The sequence below is a fragment of the Lytechinus pictus genome, chromosome 12, assembly GCF_037042905.1.
Source record: "Lytechinus pictus isolate F3 Inbred chromosome 12, Lp3.0, whole genome shotgun sequence".
NCBI classification, from domain to species: Eukaryota; Metazoa; Echinodermata; class Echinoidea; order Temnopleuroida; family Toxopneustidae; genus Lytechinus; species Lytechinus pictus.
In genome coordinates, this window is record NC_087256.1 from 1,293,098 (window position 1) to 1,313,176 (window position 20,079).

The following is a 20,079-nucleotide window of genomic DNA, read 5'->3' on the forward strand; positions in this document are numbered from 1 at the left end:
TTGAGTCATTCATTTTATATCATTAAATTTAATATGAAGTTCCCTGTAAATATGTTGTTTCTCTCAAATACAGGAATGATTGATATAGGAATGGTAATTTTGATTTTTATCATCATCATCACCTTCATCTATAGTATTCAGTGAACATGCCCGCATGGATTCTATCCTTCTAAAAACAAATTACACACAAAAAAAACAATTCTGTATCTAATGTTTAATATCTCATAATCTTTCAATGACAAACATATTAAGTGCTAGATATATACAAGTAATAAATCTCTAAAGTTTTTTGAAATATTTCAAGATTTTTTTCTTTTCAATGTCATGAAATCACTTTGAATCGTAATAATTTGGAATGATATGAAATTGGTTTGAAACCCTGAGTATTTCCAGATAGCTCTCATTCTGCTTAATATTTTTGAGGAATATATGCTACTCAAGAGGGATTCCCTAAAATTCAAACATTGTGCATAAAATTTCAATGTCTTGTTTCGATCATTTCAATACTATTTCATAGTCCTTTCAGGTCTTGGTCTGTCTAAGAAGGTATTCAACAGGTAACCTTTGAAAAATAATTTGGAATGTTGTACTCCATAATTTCTTGAATAAAAAAAATGTTATTTATGCAATTATCTGCAAAAGAAATATTCTAGAATAAAATCCTTCTTCCTTTACCTCTTATACCATGAGGCTTCATTCAACCTTCATCTACATCAACTGATTTCAAAGGTCTAGTATAACAGAATCCTAAAATATAATGGCAAAATATATTGTCCATAATAAATTCTGTGGGATTTCCCATATACATATTCTTTGGGATTTCGTCTGATAAACATGAAGGTTACTAATATCCTGATCTCCTGTAAAAAATATAAAGCAGGATACAAATATTGCAAAAACTTATGGTAATTGTTAACTCTTTGTGCGCTGGGCTATGAACCTCTCTGTGCTGAATTGTTTTCAGGTAAGAAAACAATGCATTGTTTGTTTGAGAGTGAAATGCGAAGTTTGCACAGCACCGAGAGTGCATTTCTGCAAAGTACGTGTGGAAAGGGTTAAAACAGTGTTGACTGTTTACATCATTAACATCATAACATATTCATAAAAAACATTCTTTTTTGGCTGGAATGATTTTAAACAAGATATGAAATATTACTTATAAAACATGGAATACTGTAAGACAGAAATTGCATGGCTTTAAGTATGCTGCTTGTCCCTTGCATAAAATACATAAAATTTCTTCTATTTAATTTGACCTCAGCTAATTATTGTTAAACTAATTATATGAACTGGCAAGATTTAAGCTACAATCATCATCTTCAACTATGGAGTAAATGTAATGAATGAGTCTGTGATAGATTAATCAAGAAGAAACAGGGGGGGAACTAATGCTACTACAATCCTACATCTCAGATATAAATCTATATCTTTCAACCTTCATAATTATGTACTAAATTTCATTCTCAAATAATTTATCAAATTATAGTTCAGAACACCTCTTATATCTAGAATTAAAAACCTCAACTGGCTAATACCACAGAAGCAATTTAACTGATGACCGATATGTTAAAGAGAGAAGGCCTGTAATGTCTGTGCATATTGCATGCAATGCATACTGACATCACCATGACTTCATAGCCATCATTCACCTGTACACATAGGTATCAGCTGTTTGAAAGCCAGCAAACAGAAACAAATGTATGGATATGGACCTTTTCTAATGATTTTTTTTCATTTTGGTATACATATGTACTTCTCTCTGCTATTCTAGTAAGTGTGATGAATATGGCAGAGTGATATGCATTCATCCATTATCTAGATTCCAATCACAAGGCACTCTTTGACTGAGGGCTACAACATGTGTCAATAGTTTGAGTACCTTCCTCTGCTTTACTTAGTCAATAATCCAATGCATTTAACAAAGTCTGATGAGAGTGACCTTGATTTTTGATTATTTTTGGTACATCTCTTTCATTTTCAACACGTTGTTTACATTCACAAAGTAAGAATTTATTAATCGTTACTCCAATATCAACAAAAACATATGGTAAACATTCATTTGCTCATGCAGCCCATTTTATGGAACAAATTCCCGGAAAACAATCCATTCAGTTATCAAATTCAAAACAACCCTTAAAACATACTTAAATTGTACCTAACCTCAACAAAGTGAACTCACCAACACATATCTTCCTCTTCTCTTCCTCTCCTTTATTTTCTGAAGTGCATAGAGACTTATTTGTTAAGTGTTATGCGCTATCCAAAAACTGACCATTATTATTATTATAATTTTTATGAAGTTATAAAATGTTTGCTAGCAGAGCTTAAAAAAGAATACAAAGTATCCATGTGTAGATATTTTCTTAATCTTTGGTAAGCATTTCTTTACTTTCATAGATGATTTGGTTAAATTGCAGAGATGGAGTCTCCATGTGGTAATCCCTTGAGGTCTAACAGAGGCCTAAATCTCTATATTTTGTTATTCTAACTGGCTTTCAAATTGCTAATGGGTTAAATACATTGGATTATTGACTGAGTAAAGTAGTCACTTGGACTCTTCCATCCATTGATCCGCTCAAGCATACTCCAGTGTTAAGTGTTGTACACCAGTCAACACTTACAACAGGTGTTCGGTGTCCAAGGATGGTCAAAGTCCGTAACATGCCTTTCTCCTTGTTCAGCTGAGAGAAAGAGAGAAAAATATTGGTTAGAATCTACAACCCCAACAGCTAATCAGGTGATCATCACTCCTACCAGCATTCTCTGACCAATTTTGAAGTTGATCCGTGAAGGTTTATAGTTAATGAGAACAGAAATGGGATGGACAGACGACCCAATAACATAATCCCTCAAGCAACCTTCAATGGGTGGAGGCATTATAAAACACCAGAATCTCAGAACAAGCATCTCCTCTCAGTCCCACTCACCACTAGCATTTACAGGTCAACATTTCATTTCATTTCATTTATTTTCCACAAATCAATCAAAATACAAGAACATATAACTCATTCCGAAATAGTATGCATAATTACAATATAAATGCAGATTGAAAGTGGATGGACCTAAAGTAAAGCAAAAGCTTGTTGTGGATAGGCCCTTAACAAATAATTAATGTGTAATCATTGATAGCTAAAAATAGTTACAGAAAAAATAGAGCTGAGCTCGGAGAAAGTTACAGAAATGGACAAGGACGAAAACAGAGAACGTTACAAAGAACAGGGACACACAGGTTACTAGACAAGACAAGGAAGACAAAGCAAAACATAAAAGAAAGAAAGAAGGAAAGAAGACCCGTCTATTATATTGCTGTTCACGATTGCGACGTTTAAGGATGACATGAAATATTATAAATATATATTGTGTATTTAAAGCGTACACTTGGGTTCTACGAGAAGTAATATTGTCTCAAAAGAGACGTTTTCAATTTTCTTTTAAATGCAGTTAAGCTAACAGATCTTTTTATATCGAGATTAAGAGAATTCCAATATTTGGAACCTGAATAAATAATAGCATTGTGGGCAAATTTTGTTCTAGTTTTTGGAAGATGAAATGAAAATGCTTGGCGTGTTGGATAGTCATGCATCTGGTTGTTTTTATGAACATATAATTAAGTGCCCCAGACATTCCCTAATGACAATCAGAATAATTAGTCATCTTCACACTCATAAGATTTGGTAACGTGGAGGTTTACGGTTCACCATGTGTAATATGAAGAAGGGAAGGAAATACAGGCAGAAAGATTGAAATTGACAGACGAAATAGGATGAAAAGAGGAAATTAGAAGTATTCTTTCTTGAAAGTGAGTGAAGTCCTGACAAGAACTGTAAACCAGATGAGATGAGCTGAATATGGCTTGAGTAGCGATGGTTTGAGTAGTAGCAGGATGAAGTGAAGAGAGGTAATTGGTAATACGAGAAATTATGACTGCCCTACTATTATAATTATAGAGAATTGTAATTCTCTTTTATATGGCCTACCCCAAACCCAGCTGAACCGTCTACAAAGAATCCAGAATACAGCGGCAAGGCTCATAACAGGCGCTCGCGCACGTGACTCAATTTCTCCTGTACTAGTTAAGCTCCATTGGTTGCCCGTTGAAAAACGTATAATCTTTAAGATACTCATCCTCTGTTATAAAGCCCAGAATTGCCTCTCCCCACAGTACATATCAGAACTCATAGAACCATATAAACCAAGACGTAACCTTCGATCATCCTCACAACATCTTCTCACTGTTCCCTCCACAAATACAAATACATATGGTCAAAGAGCCCTTTCTTTATCTGCCCCTGTACTCTGGAAGTCTCTACCATTAAATATAAGAACTGCACCATCCTTCCCCATCTTTAAATCAATGCTCAAAACTCACTTATTTTCAAAATAGTCTTTTTATGATGATAAATATATTATGTTGTTAAATATTGTAAGTTTTCATTTCATTAGTGATGTAACTTCATGTATTGATTTAATTTGTTCTAATTTGTATTAAGTATTTTAGGATTAATGTTTAGGTTTATTGTATGATTCAGATAAGATTTAATGTATTATTTATTAAATATATTTTGTAAAGCGCATAGAGAGTCTTTTGAATATTATGCGCTATATAAATTTCAAATATTATTGTTATTATTATTAACAACACTTCCATTACCATCAAAATCATTTTCATCACCACTATCATCTACTACTAATACTACTACCATCATCATCTTCCCACTGCCATTACGATTATCATCACCATCAACACAACTACCACCACCACAACTGCTATCATCCTCATCCTACCACCATCACTACCTAGTCACCTACTACACATTTACCATCAGAGCCCTTCCACTGTATACTCTTGCTTGGTCCACAATTGCATGGTCTATAACCGCTGGGTCGAATTGACAGTCAAACCTCAATTAGTGCAACTTCATTTGTTTTTTTAATTTCCTCTTGATCTCATAGACAGTTCATCTAATATCCAACTTGGCTAACCATATTTAGTCTTTAGTCTTACTTTGATAACTTTCAATTCTGCTAAAAACTGATAGCCAAATAGTAATAAGAACAAATGACAAGAAGCCCAAATGTTCATTAGACTAGCAATTAGACGAAAATACCAGTTATACATAATGTAATATGAACCAAAAAAATTTAGACTGAATAAAGATAACCCATCTTAAACTAGAGTACACAAACCTCAATCACTACCATCATCTCAATGACCACAACCATCCTCACAATCACCACCACAATCATCACCGCCGTTACCACTATCACCACTGCAACCACCATCACCACCACCATCACCAACCCCACCCCCACCATCACCACCAATCACCACCATCACTACCACCAGCACCAGCACCACCACCACCATCATCACCACCATGCCAGGCATCACCACCACCAGCACCATCACCACCACCACCATCACCACCATCACTACCACCATCACCATCACCACTGCAACCACCCCCACCATTCTCATCATCAATACCCATTGCAACCTACAGTCCACTACCATACTCCTATCTTCCTTTCTTTACTTACCTTGTATATAACCCCTCCATGGGGAGCGCAGGTTAGTACATAGTTCCCGCTGCTGTCAAAAGCAAAGAGTTTTCCTCTTGGGTTTTGCTGCTGCCGGTACCCACCAAATCCTGATACCACAAACGGACCAGTAGCTCCATCATGAATCGGCATATCAAGAAGCTTCTGACCTACCTTGTGTATACTCCATTCAGTAAACTATAGGCATTAAAATCAAATAAATACAGATAAGTTTTCTTATTTATCATCACAACGGGGACTTCGTTTCTTCATAAAAATAGTAATTATTCACAATAGTGACATACTAAACAAACAAGTGGAACGCCTCTGGCAGTCTCGCCTGCATTACGCGATTTAATATAGCAGCAGTGCTAACTTTGAAAACTACTATTAAATAATCATTCACAAAAACACCATTCATATAATGACATAATACTGTACCACGTTCATTGACCATAAATGACATTTGAACGGTGACTTAAGACTTGTCAACTACACCCATGTCCACATTTCATTCACTCTATCCATAAACTTTCAAAGTTATGATGGCAATTCAACAATTACCCCAACATGGCCTAAGTTTATTGACCTTAACTGACCTTTGACCTTGGTTTTGTGACCCGAAACTCACAGGGGATGTTCTGTGATACTTGATTACTCATATATCCCAAGTTGTATGAACTAGATCCATAAACTTTCAGAGTTAGGATGGTAATTCAACAAATACCCCTAACACGGCCAAAGTTCATTGACCTTTAATGACCTTTGACCATGGTCATGTGACCTGAAACTCGTACAGGATGCTCAGTGATACTTGATTACTCTTATGTCCAAGTTTTATGAACTAGATCCATAAACTTTCAGAGTTAGGATGGTAATTTAACAAATATCCCCAACACGGCCAAAGTTCATTGACCTTAAATGACCATTGACCATGGTCATGTGACCTGAAACTCGCACAGGATATTCAGTGGTACTTGATTAACTTAATGTCCAAGTTTCATGAACTAGATCCATAAATTTTCAAAGTTATAATGGTAATTCAACAAATACCCCCAACTTGGCCAAAGTTCATTGACCCTAAATGACCTTTGACCTTGGTCACGTGACCTGAAACTCAGGCAGGATGTTCACTAATACTTGATTAACCTTATGCCCAAGTTTCATGAACTAGGTCCATATACTTTCTAAGTTATGATGTCATTTCAAAAACTTAACCTTCGGTTAAGATTTTGAAAATAATTCTCCCAACATGGTCTAAGTTCATTGACCCTAAATGACCTTTGACCTTGGTCATGTGACCTGAAACTCAGGCAGGATATTCAGTAATACTTGATTAAGCTTATGTCCAAGTTTTATGAACTAGGTCCATATACTTTCTAAGTTATGATGTAATTTCAAAAACTTAACCTTAGGTTAAGATTTGATGTTGACGCCGCCGCCGTCGGAAAAGCGGCGCCTATAGTCTCGCTCTGCTATGCAGGCGAGACAAAAACAACAAAAACATGCAATCATGTCCTATAGCCAAATACCTATTGGTAATATTTGGTAACAACCTCCATACCTATACTGATACAGAGCTGCCAAGTTATACTGATTTTCAGTATCAAGTACTCTGAAAGATGAGAAGAATATTGATGGTTTCATGCAAAGTACTGATTTCTAAAATATTCAGTTTTATGTGTTGTCCTATGGTATTTCTTTAAAAAAATACTGATTCCCTCACCAAAATACTAATTTTCAGCTTTTAAAATACACAAATGTTCTTGTGTAGGGTAGCACCTCTGCTGAAGATAAAACAAATACAATTTCCACGATTCAAAATCAAAATGACTGAAACAGCTGTTAATTCAATCATAACTGCAATCAGACAGCAATGACCAGAGCTTTATAAGCCAATCAATCAGGAGCGAATTTAATCAACATTTTCATCTGACAAGTTGTCGGATCTCACAACATTCCTTGATTTTGATTGGCCGAGAAGCATGGTTACTATGGTGACTGTTGGATAAAACAGGACATGTAGGATAAAACTACTTGACAATTCCTTTCATGAAATGCTCCTCAGGTATTTCATCAAGATATCTACAATGTTGTGATAATGGTACCACTGTACTGCTACAAACTCTTATGGTATATGGTTTCCTTGTGTTGGGCTGAGCCACTCATGTGGTCTAACTGCTAGGTGCTCTTGGACAGTGTATGGTGAACCTTACAATATCTAATACCATTGTTAGACAGTCTACTCTAAAAAATTCCACATATTTTCTCTTTTATGCTAGGAATAAAATGGTACACCTCTCATTTCATCCAAAGAAATTTGTTTATTTTCGAAAATTTTCATTCATCCTTTTTAAGGACAAGTCCACCCCAACAAAAAGTTGATTTGAATAAAAAGAGAAAAATCAAACAAGCATAATACTGAAAATTTCATCAAAATCGGATGTAAAATAAGAAAGTTATGACATTTTAAAGTTTCGCTTCATTTCACAAAACAGTTATATGCACATCCTGGTCGGTATGCAAATGAGGAGACTGATGAGATCACCCACTCACTATTTCTTCTGTATTTTATTATATGAAATATTTCAATTTTCTCCTTATTATCCTGGACATGTGGAATTACCATTATTGGAACATGTTGTGGTTCAACCAAGAGAGACCTTATTGTCAAATCTGTGAAAATTGAAATATCATTTAATTCTAACAATAAAAAACAAAAGAAATAGTGAGTGAGTGACATCATCAACTCTATCATTTGCATATCACTTAGTTGTGCATATAATTGTTTTGTGAAAAATAAGTGAAACTTTAGAATGTCACAACTTTCTTACTTTACATCCGATTTTGATGAAATTTTCAGCATTATTCTTGTTTGATATATCTCTATTGATTCAAATCAACCTTTTTCTGGGGTGAGCTTGTCCTTTATCAAGAAGGGTGGAACAGATGAAGATGTTACCTTTCCATCTGATCCCATACTGTATACAGATGTTTCAGCAGGACTGAACTGAGCTGCATAAACCTGACCTTGGTGTGCTCTCCAACTCAATAAACACTCATGACGCTGAATGTCTACAAATACAATCAAAATTATAATTGTTTTAATAATGATAACAATAATATCATGACCATATATTCTGCTATATGTAATGTACTATAAAAGAACAAATTATTATGATCATTATTAATAAATCATCAACATCTACACAGGTCCCTTACATATTTGGCAAATATTTGGCAAACCGTATTGCAGAACTTCTTAATTCTTGATATGCAGCCATCAAGCAATCTTGGATACCAAAAAAATTGTACTATTAAGAAATTCAGTTCATAACTGAAATTGAATCAAAAGATTATCAGCCATTCCTATATGGGCAAATATCAACAATTTATTTCCAGGGCTACTTTTTAGCTTTCTAGCATAGGTAGGTTACATTACAATTTATATCGGACCCTATGGAATTTCAGGGGCTTTATTCTTTATTTTATTTTCTTCATTATTTTCAGGGCATTTAGGAGCATTCCAGGGGTAACTTTGCCCAAGCCCCTTCCTATGCATCATAATGATAGTGAGTACACATTTCATTGCTGCCAAAATTAAACAATGATACTGTTTCATCCAGTTAATAACAAAATCAATATTTTTTGGGGGGTAAAATATATAATCTGAGTTGCCAATTTGAGGAAGAATCAGTGATTAACTCACCAAACAATCGTACCATTCCATCGCTAGCTCCAGTTACAGACAGATTGCCATTGTGATTGAAAGATGTGCAGTTTATACAACCAGCACTTCTTGCTAGAGGAAGTTCCTTCTACAAAACAGAACATAGACAATGATATTCATCATTCTTTCACATAAGTTACAAACAAATTTATGACAAATTGGTCCCCTTTTCTTTGCTTAATGCGATACCCCAAATTTCTGATTTAGCGTACCAGAAATGGAACGGAAGTGCGTGTCAATCAACTCTTTAAAATTAATTTTATTTTTTAGATTCTTGTCAAGTCATGTGAATTTCAATCTAAACAAATTGAATTTCAACTTAATCTGATTGAAATCAAATTGATTGAGAATATATCATTTAGCGCCCAAGAAAGGGTCACAAGTGGAATGTAAAGTCATGTTCTATACGTAAACATTCTTATCAACTTGCCAACTTTGCCTACATGATTCCTAATGTACATCTTTCACCATTACTTTGACAATAGCCTTTTTCTTACCTGTAATTTGAGTGTCTTGAGGTCAAAGGTTGTAAGCTTACATGTACCATGAAGAGGGGAGCCTGGTTTACTGAGATCAGAACCCCACTCTCCTACCGGGCTTGCTGCAGAACAGACAAACGTTGTACCACCGGGGTTGCAGGCAACAGATACAACCCTATTAAAAAGAGGCAGAGAGGAAAGATGTTAAAGAGGAATATGAACCTTGAAAATAAAATCATTTGTGTGAACATTTGAAAGGAATTGGACAAGGAATGAGAAAAATATGGATGTGACAAATGTGCGATCACTAAGACTATGTAAATCACAAATTTGTATTTTCATCACATAGGCTGCATATATTTAGACTTTGCGATCTGGTTGAATTTCAAACAATAGGGGAAAAGCGTTGATAATCTGGTGACATTTCATGAAGGTTGTCAGCACTGGCTACATTGTCAGCTCTTGTTTTGATTGGCTAAGAAGCATTGGCCTCTGACTGTTACTATGGTAACTGTCAAGGAATGACAAGTTGTCAGTGCTGATTTATGGTAGACAGGTCTATGTAGCACAATTGTTTGTGATCATACTAAACAGCAATAGCCAATCAAGAGCTTGACCGGGAACGGAACAGTGTTGTTCTTTCTTATTTGCTATACATTGCAAACCTTTATGTTACATACCCAGGGAGTTTTCAAGGATATAGAGCAAAAGATATTGGACAATGAAAGTTCCTAAAGAATGTTTCACCTAGGGAATGCAGGATCCATGTCAGCTTCTTTGAGAGGTTTCTTCCCTTCACAGTCATACAGCTTGACAGATCCAACTGAACTACCAAGGAGTAGCTACAAATAAATAATATCAGAAAATGAAACACGACTGAAATCAATAAAAGTTCTTTGATAAGTACTTTTTTTTTTTGGGGGGGGGGGTTAGGAAGGGGTTATGAACTACTTGTTTTAATTATTGCTCCAGATAACCTCATACAGAGGTTACACTCTACTAATAGTGTAATGATTGATAGGAGAATAAAGTGCAATCAGTTTAGCCCCCAGTGCCATTGCTGCTAATGGAAAATGTTTTAAGTGCCAACAGTAACCTTACAAAGGGAAAACAAGAACATCTGATAATTACCAAACTATGAGATCAACTTACCATTCTATCTGACTTAGGCACCCATTCCAGAGAAAGCAGGGGTGATTTAAACATTATTGTTGCTGTAGTGGTAGGGTTTGGGGTCGTCTTCCATACTCTAATAAAAAATAAAAAAATTCACATCACATGCATGAAATATCAAGTCGTGTATATCCATGGGTACATACTAACTTTATGAGATGATTTCTAAGAACCTTTATATTATACATCATCTGTATGACATAGGCATCTAGAATAATAATACTAAAGAGCCTAACACAACATAAACTGTACCTCTGAATAGCAGAGGGTTTGATATTTGACCAATACAATTGAACAATATTATCTATCGACTCTATTAAAGCAGGATCCTAAAATTGGCAATCCTTACTAGCAGGGAACAAAATCACAGAGGGACTGGGAGCGATTTAGCCCCTGAAAGAGCACTGGAAACAAAAAAAAGGAGTCTTGGAAATTCTCATTCATCTCAATGTTATACCTTATCAAATGTTACAGATTTAGGCAGTATGTTGTAAAAAGTAGCATCCGAAAATAAAAAAATACATATTAGTTCGCCTGCTTACTTTACTACTCCATCGATATCCATGCTTGCTACTGAAGTTGATGATGGTGAGAACCTACTGTATGTTATAGAGGAATGATGTTCAGTGTATTCATCTTGACTCAGTATTAGGAATGTTCCATGACTTTCTTCTTCGCCTAATTAAAAGGAATTTCAAAATTGGGGGGAAAAAAAAAATTGCTCCTTCAATAAAGAAACTTAAAAGCAAACATTGCACAATGGTGGATCTCGCAAGGTTGAACACAATACCATTTCAGGGGCCATATTGTGTTTGCACTATAGTCATTACAGTTATTTGTAAAGTCATGCATATCTGACCAACAACTTTATGAAACACCCAATTGCATTAAACTTTTTACCTTTAAAAATAAGTGCCAGTTGTGATTACGATCTCAAAATGAGTTCAAACAGAATCCAATAAAATGACCACCCAAGTAATAAATAACAAAAATGTGCCAAATGACTCTGGAAGAAAACATGTAATTGCTGAGAAATGAGCAAAATAAGCATGTAATTCCATCAAATGTCAGGCATATTTCAAGCAATATTAAAACATTATCCAACATATGCTTTTCTGTGTCTATAATCATCAGATTTATCTGTTTTCAGCTAAGATTTTATTATTTCAAAAAGCCAAACACCAGTATACATTAATATAATATGGTGACAAATAACCTTGATTTAAAAGACTTTCTCATGAAATGATTGTTTTCTGCAACTACTATCTTTTACCTTTAAAACCTCTGGTGAAAAAAAGAATAGCTTGGGTTAGCACATTCTACCAATGAATTTCACACAAGTTAAAACTCTAAAAAAAATACTTTACCTGGGTAAAATGTAGAACTTGGGGATGGTTTTTGAGTGAGAGGAGGGGGTTGAGATCTATGTGATGGTGAACTTTGACTTGCTTCAGATTTAAATGAAAGAATGCTTGATAATTCAACATCTTTTATACCACTGTAAGAAAAAAAAAACATTTAGCACATTTTTCATTTCATCTGTGTCCTATCCATAAATTGATACAATCAGTTTATATAATTAAGTTTAACTAGTATGAATGTGTCATGGCTGAGTGATCTAAAGCACATGGTAGACATACAAAAGTCCATTGTTCGATTCTCATCCTTGAGAAAGGTATTTATATGAAAGGTTTTTTTCAATCATTGCATTATAAATTAAAATACTTAAATTAAAATACAAATGCATCCACATGTTAAAAAAAAAGAACAACATAAAACTAATTTTATGGCACACCATGTACAAACTTTGAAATAAATTGAAAATATGAATTGCATCTCTTGATGTAAAAGGGTTCTGAAGTGTAGACCATACTACTGACTCAATATAGAGGATTTAGTTATAACAATCACACAGTATACAAATAGCAAGAAGGCATGAGTGTGATCGTACAAGATTTCATATGAGGTGAAAGAAAGATGTTCTATTCATTGAGGCATTGAATAGGGTAGCCTATCTCTTTCTTTTACCAAATGGAAAATGTCATGCCGTTGCACAAATAATATTCCCATGTGTGTTGTACAACGCCTCGGAAGTTTATGAAAATACAAATGAAAATCAATTTTTCCCGAAGTTTATCTTGGAAAATGAGAAAGATGATTGAGAGCAAAAGACAAAATCCATCAAACGTGCATCTGATCTGCAGCAGCAATGGGCATTTAGCAAGTAAGCCCTACGCACATTGCACTTGCATTTATTTACTAAGCACAATGAATTGAATCGTATTATGACGTCAAGACCACACAACGGTTCGAATGTTTGACATTCAGCCTCTCATTCACTGGCGCAAAAGCAAAGTAGGTGTTGTACAACAATCAAATAGTCAACAATCTCAACTCCAGCTTTTTATTATCAATGAACATGAAATGTGTACATGCTGGACAAGTCATCAACTTTATATATCACTCTGCTGCTAGCCATCACAGCAGCACAAGGCCTGGCTTTCCTTCATCAAGGCCTCTCTCTCTCTCTCTCTCTTCATGGGTATTGGGTATGTAATTTTGCATGGGAGGAATTTTAATTTGGTTAAAAGCAACATATACAAACAGACCACATCCTACCTTGTTGATGACAGTGTTTTCTCTGCAGTCTTTGGCTGAGCTTGGCTCTGTTGTGACTTTGAGAACAGCTCGTGTCTCTGTTTATCAAGGGTTTGCTGCTGCTGGAGTCGAATCTGAATGTTATATATATATGTCAGGAAAGAATATCGTCGGCTTCCCGCAAGAAGGGACAACGTTTTTCTTTTTAAAAATCTTTCATTTTTTAATCGCTGAAATGGAAAAAGCATATTATGAACTTTCTTCTGGTACCATTCTCGAACCTAAGTGTGACGTCATTATGACATAATAAGCAAAAACATTCCAACGTGCTTTGCGCACATAGATGCATCCTTTTTCTGGGAACTCGATCGCGCATTTCATTTAAGGAAAAAAAAAGTTCTTCATTCAATGTGCTTAAGCGCATAGACCAATTCGCACTAGCGGCCTTTTTCCCAAACTGGATTGCGCATTCACATTAGCGACTTTTTTTCGGGAACTTTGCTCAGTGAATTGCATATTTTTCTTCCCAGAAAAAGGGCATACCGTATTCATTCTTAAGATTAGAAAGTGTTTAGTGTGTTTTAAATAAAATCACAAAATATGACGAAAAAATCTTGCTTTATCAGGAAGTTTGAGAATTAGGACAGAAAGTAATACACTAGCTGATAAAAGCACAAAAATAAGGTCAAAACATAATTTGTGTTTTCTAAAAAATGTATGTTTTGCGCACGTGCCCGCTTAGTCCCTTCTTGCGAGAAGCCGACGATATTAACCTTTCACTTGATGACAAATCAAAAACATCTTGATCTTGAACCAATCAAAAGTGCACATTTAGGACTTGCACTTCATCTTACTAATTACTACGCAGTAGCGCGCATTGTCTGAGCATGAATTAACTAATGATGTAACGCATTTCATCCTGCATTTTAGTCACATATATAATCTTTGTGAAATACCCCTTTGGTCTATCAAGGTTGCAAATAACACAAAAATGCGATACCTGATTCTGTGAGTTGGTCTCAGTAGGTTTATGAGTAGGAGAGCTTGATGCAAAGTCTACCTTCTTCATACCACTACCAGCCACACCACCACCACCACCACCTGTTACGCTGCTACCACTTGGTCCTATCCCTTCCTTGGTCTTAGCCACCTGTTGGGACTGATCCTGGTTCTTCTTTGGTCCAAGGAGGGAGGAGAGAGCACCCCTTACACCCTGTGGTCCAGACTTTGATCCCGTAGTTGAAGGGGTTGAGGAGGTGGAGGATAGAAGCCTTCGTCCAATGTTAGGGGACGGTGACTTCTTGGAAGTGCTCTTAAGAGAACTCCTGAGCTGACTTCCTTGTGATTCACTAAATAAACAGAAGAAAATATGACATGCAATCATCTGCAATCATTCAACGTAACTGAACTAATGGATTTTAGGATGACAATGTATAGTATGCTGCATTTTCCTAGTTAAAATCATTTAGATTTCTGTTATATGTACTTGACAATAGGTTTCATGTGCATGTTCTGTAATTGTTTTCTAATGTATTTTTGTTTTTGTTATTGTATTCCAGGGCCTCTAAGTATAACAGTGTTTGAACCACTGACAGAGTCACCCTGGTAAAATAAGACGTTATGAATAAATAAAAAGGTGAATTTGAACTGAGGATGTGTTAAACCTTTAAATAGATTCTTATACTTTACTACTTGTTTGGAGAGAATATCAGACCTCAATACACACTAAACATTTCTGATGTCTATCAGCAACATTGCATGCATGATCTAATACATCCTTCAAATAAACTTTAAGAAGATCCATCCTATGGACTCACCCAAGACCAGTATTACTGGAATGATCAGAGACTTCTTGAGATTCAGATTTATCACTTGAAGAAAGGAGTTTCACCTGTATGGGAACAACCATTAAAACTTGACTTTCATTTAACATACTACTACAACATCATTCTGCTTAATTTATTCTGGGTTAAAATATTAAAAGATATATACTCCAACCCCAAAAACAAAACAGCAATATAAAATATCCACTGTTTACAGAATTTATATAATTATTTTCAAATTTGAGAATCTGCTGATACTCTGGATAGTTTTTTATGAAAATGGAGGAGAGATATGTAGTTGGTAACAAAGCAAGACCACAAAGTCATAGCTAACCAGTCATGTAGGCATCCACTCTACTCATCAAACTGTGTATATAAGTGTGTGTATGTAGAAAGTAGAAATTGTGTACAAATAATTTGTAAAGGAATGTGTAGGCCTACTTGAAAGGTCGTGTACACGACACAGTCTTACTATGTAGTTATTAGTTTCACTTTCAATATTGGCTCAGAATTTCACTTAATGAGACTTCAATATCACTATATTAAAAACTATACTACATTCGCATTTGTCACAATTTTCAGGTGCCATATATAGGTATTTAGGTACTAAAAATCTAACCAATCGCTAAAAATTATAGTTTTCAGCGAGACCTGTTCTTGAAGCCTGCCCATCTGATCCTCATACTTGGCTACCTGATCAGTGAGTTTAATAACCTGCTCCTGTAATTTAGCATTCTCTTCCTGAAGCTCAACAATCTTCTGGTGTTCAGCATCAAAGTTAAGTAGAATGGGTAGGGGTGCATAGTAGTCAAGGTCATTTACAAGGTCATAGAACATAGCTCAACACCAACACATACATGGCTTTCGAACAAATGACTTTGAATAGTTATTTAATCATTGAAATAATTAAGTTTGACCTTCTTTATTTCATTCAAATGAGTATTCTAAAATGTTTGTGTATGAAAATATACGCATCACTTTCTCATAATCATAATATGGCCCGAGAAAAAGTGTTGCTCTCAAAAAATGCTTTTCTTTAAAGTACATTGAACAAAATGTTAGGCTACCTGCATGAGCAAAACTGCGTTGGTATCGGGACAAGCTCAGTAATGGCCCTTGTCTCATCCTTTGCACTATACTGTGCAAAGAATGAATCGTCCTGGCAGGATTTTAACAACTTTTGATAAAATGAGAAATGTCTCATGCCCAGGATTGCAACAAAGGGAATTAATATCTGTTTTCATATAACAGCAATTAAGTTAATAGAAATTTGGACCATGACGAAAGATTGGCAACTTCTCTACAATAGTGGTAATACTGATTACGCTAAGAAACAAATAATGAGTATCACGTTGAACGTTGATGACAATAATAATAGTATTATAGTATTGTTATTAATAGTAATAATACTTGTGACAATGATGATAATATTTATAATAGTTATAATAATAATGACAATAATATGATAAAAAATAAAAATAAAACAATAATATTAACAATAATAATAATATAGTAAAATATCAATAAAAGCTGTTATACAAATAAACAATATTAATGACGACGATGATAAAGACCAAAGGCACGTATAATACCAATAAAATTAATAACTATTGTGTATAAAGAGTAATTCGCTTGTTCATATATCTGTTTACATGATTTATTTATTTTGACTATAGAATATAAGAATTTATTACGAGATTAATCGCAACCAAGATCTTTACTATGATATATTATTCTGTTCTCTTTTTTATCTTGTATTATGTTCTATACTGTATGTCCTGCCTCGGCAGTAATAAGCCAGGACCTGGACTACTTTTACTTCCTTTGTTAATTGTGTTTGTAAACTAATATGTAATTGTTTTTATTTGTATATGTCATCTGATCCTTTATGAATATTGAAATAAAAAGTGATACAAAATAAAATAAAAAATGAACATGGAACATTAATCCTGACAATTCCAAACTGGGCTGTATATTAGATTATAGATTTTCTGTCTAAAAGGATATGCATAGATTGAAAGATGATACTGAGGAAGTTATGAAGCGATATCTTTAGTGTCTCCTCCCATTGCTTGCTGAAGTAGAGAGAAAATGATGGACTCTGCTCTGGGTTCCTGAGGTACGGCAACACTACAAGATGAGAAATACAATTGAAACATTCACTGATTCATACTTTTATTTCTTGTAATTTTAACATGTCAAGCATAGTTATTTCAATTTTGAGAGAGAAAATCAGTAATAGAAGAATAAGTGTGTAGGATATTCAAATAACCAAATTATTCCATATGACTCAAACAAACCAGTTTTTCTTTTTCCTAAAAATTTGCTGTGGTATCAAGAAAATATGCAGAAACAAGGTTAAAATCACACACATGTTTATAGTGGAAATCAAGGAGTTACAGGGGTGTGAGAGTTCAGATTTTTAGCTGATTTCAGAATTTTTTTGTTTCGATTTTCAGCTTAATTTCAGCTTATTTTGGGCTTACCTCTGTACAAAAAGTATGGGAGCTCTTTCTATTTCAGACACTTTCAGCACTCTTCAGCTTTTTTCAGATCTTTTTATTTGTGACCACTCACACCCCTGGAGTTACTACATGTTTATATTAAACTGAGAACTTTTGGGTCAGTAGGAGTAAAATAATAGTTGAATCAGTTGACCACATGAAATTTCACCAAACAACCTTGTGAAACTTGTGAATTTAGAACTTACAGTACCTCTACATAAAATCATATGAGTTGGGACTATCTGCAATAGCACACCAACCAGCAGCATCCTTTCTTCACTCTGTAATCTCATTTAAAATGTGAAGTTCATGTAAAAGTCTTTGGTTACCAGTATAGGTGAGAGCATACACCCATCAAGCCTTGAAATAAGCGGGCGCTGAGCGCAAATTCGCGCTCATAAAGCCATCAATTGCGCCCATAAAGCCCCAAAATCATCAAAATTTTGATGACCGGGCACAAATATTTTCCAGGTAATTGCGCCCGCCGTGAGTGAGCAGTGAAACCATATCATACATGTAATTTAAATATCTGAAAAGCCAAAATCAAGTAACTTTCAATTTACGATAAGCACAGTTTCAAATTGCCAAGTGCGTCTTTTTTTCTGTACCATAAAAAAGTGAGCTACGCCCGTCTGCGTTTTCAAATAACTTGTGAAAAACTTAAGGTACATGAACCTACAATACATGTACATAGCCTGTGGCTATGTGCTGGAATTTGAATAGACTGAGTTAGATATTGATTTCATTTCTTCATTTCTTTAACATAATTTATATGCAATCCAAGTGCACCTCACAGTCACAATCACACACAATCACACACAAACACTCACCCACATCCGTGATCCTAACCATGAAAAAAAAACCTTAAAAATTATTTATTTTTCTAAATTTATTATTATTTGATCTGAATTCTCTCTTTCTCCATCTCTCTCTCTCTCTCTCTCTTTTTATATTTTTATTTTATTCCTTTATTTAGATTTTTTTTTAGGGGGGGTTCATTGTTCATGGTTCATTAAAGATGAAAAATAAATAAGTCCATGTGTGTGTGGTTGTAAAGGGGATGTGGAGTGAGGGTGTCAAAACACACTCAAACATTTAAATCTGATTTCTTAAATGTTTGAATAAGCCTATTACTTAGCATGCTATTCATGTACTTATTAAAAAATTGCAGGAGCTGCGCTTACTATAAACAAATTTGCAGTGTGGTTCACCGTTATATTCTTTTTTTTTTTTAATTGCCCCTGGTTCCAGAAAATTGCCCCTGGTTCCTGTAAAAAGCCTGTGAGCCGGGGGCAATTTTTTTTGAAAAATTGCCCCTGGTTTGCAGCTGCTTATTTCAAGGCTTGACACCCATCAATTTTTAAGTCATGATTTTAACTTTCATTTGCTATTAAATCAAGATTAATAAAAACATTTAAACAAAAATCAAATCATAATATTTCATCTGTCATCCTGATGAATTCATAACTTTAACCACCTCACCATTTCCCTCATGACTCTGCCCTAATCAACAATTACATCAAAGACAATGAATAACTTTTGATTAATTATTTACATAATGATACATGATGTGCTAAAACTTCAATAGCAGATCATACTTTAAGGGGCTTAATTAAATCATGTGAAACGGTATAGAACTTACCAAACCATTCTTTCCACTCAGTCTGGCTCTGAATCTCAGGAATCAACTTCTCAAAGAATTCTGTCACTTTCTCTGTTCTATTTGACTGGATGGCATTCACAACATAAAGCCTACAAAACAAGATCATTCACAATGACAAGATTTAGTTTCAAATCTTAATTTAGACATTATTTAACATTTTCATCCACATTATTCACTCTCTCTGTTCTATTGGACTGAATGGCATTCACAACATAAAAGCCTCCAACAAGATCATTTACAATGACAGACAAGATTTAGTATGAAAATAATAAAAGATTAAAAACTTAATTCTGATATCATTTGACATTTTCACCCACATCATTCATCAGTGCAGAGAATATTTGCATGTCGATACTGTACATCCTCAAAAAATTGCAAAGAAGAGCTGCTTTTTGTCTGAACTTCTCTTCTCATCTTATAAATATTTTGTTGTATCAAAACAAAGTTTGATTAATTTGTTTGACTTTGGACATGGAAGAAATTAAATGATAAGGCATTTAAAGATTGAGTTTTTGTTTATGATCCCTTATTTTCAGAATTCCTCACTTTCAGTCTCCTGCGATTTGAT

The 20,079-nt window shown here is 34.6% G+C and overlaps 1 protein-coding gene across 2 annotated transcripts in view; it reads right to left on the reverse strand.

Annotated features, from left to right (window-relative positions):
* Positions 1 to 76: 76 nt before the first annotated feature.
* The window catches only part of LOC129273175 (WD repeat-containing protein 91-like), a 22,966-nt gene continuing 2,963 nt past the window's right edge, over positions 77 to 20,079 (reverse strand). Inside the window, exons 3-18 of one of the 2 annotated variants that reach the window (XR_010295315.1) lie at positions 19,491 to 19,600; positions 17,352 to 17,474; positions 15,996 to 16,141; positions 15,339 to 15,412; positions 14,522 to 14,870; positions 13,543 to 13,655; positions 12,291 to 12,421; positions 11,466 to 11,601; positions 10,903 to 10,999; positions 10,498 to 10,592; positions 9,769 to 9,925; positions 9,251 to 9,359; positions 8,504 to 8,616; positions 5,542 to 5,739; positions 2,240 to 2,681; positions 77 to 2,111 (exon numbers count right to left, since the gene is read on the reverse strand). Coding sequence is in view for 1 of the 2 variants with exons in the window: in XM_064107713.1 (XP_063963783.1) it covers positions 2,526 to 2,681; positions 5,542 to 5,739; positions 8,504 to 8,616; positions 9,251 to 9,359; positions 9,769 to 9,925; positions 10,498 to 10,592; positions 10,903 to 10,999; positions 11,466 to 11,601; positions 12,291 to 12,421; positions 13,543 to 13,655; positions 14,522 to 14,870; positions 15,339 to 15,412; positions 15,996 to 16,141; positions 17,352 to 17,474; positions 19,491 to 19,600 (2,107 nt within the window). In the remaining variant the exon portion in view is untranslated. Of the gene's footprint in view, positions 2,682 to 5,541; positions 5,740 to 8,503; positions 8,617 to 9,250; positions 9,360 to 9,768; positions 9,926 to 10,497; positions 10,593 to 10,902; positions 11,000 to 11,465; positions 11,602 to 12,290; positions 12,422 to 13,542; positions 13,656 to 14,521; positions 14,871 to 15,338; positions 15,413 to 15,995; positions 16,142 to 17,351; positions 17,475 to 19,490; positions 19,601 to 20,079 lie in introns of both variants that reach the window. The other variant, XM_064107713.1, reaches the window with a different exon arrangement.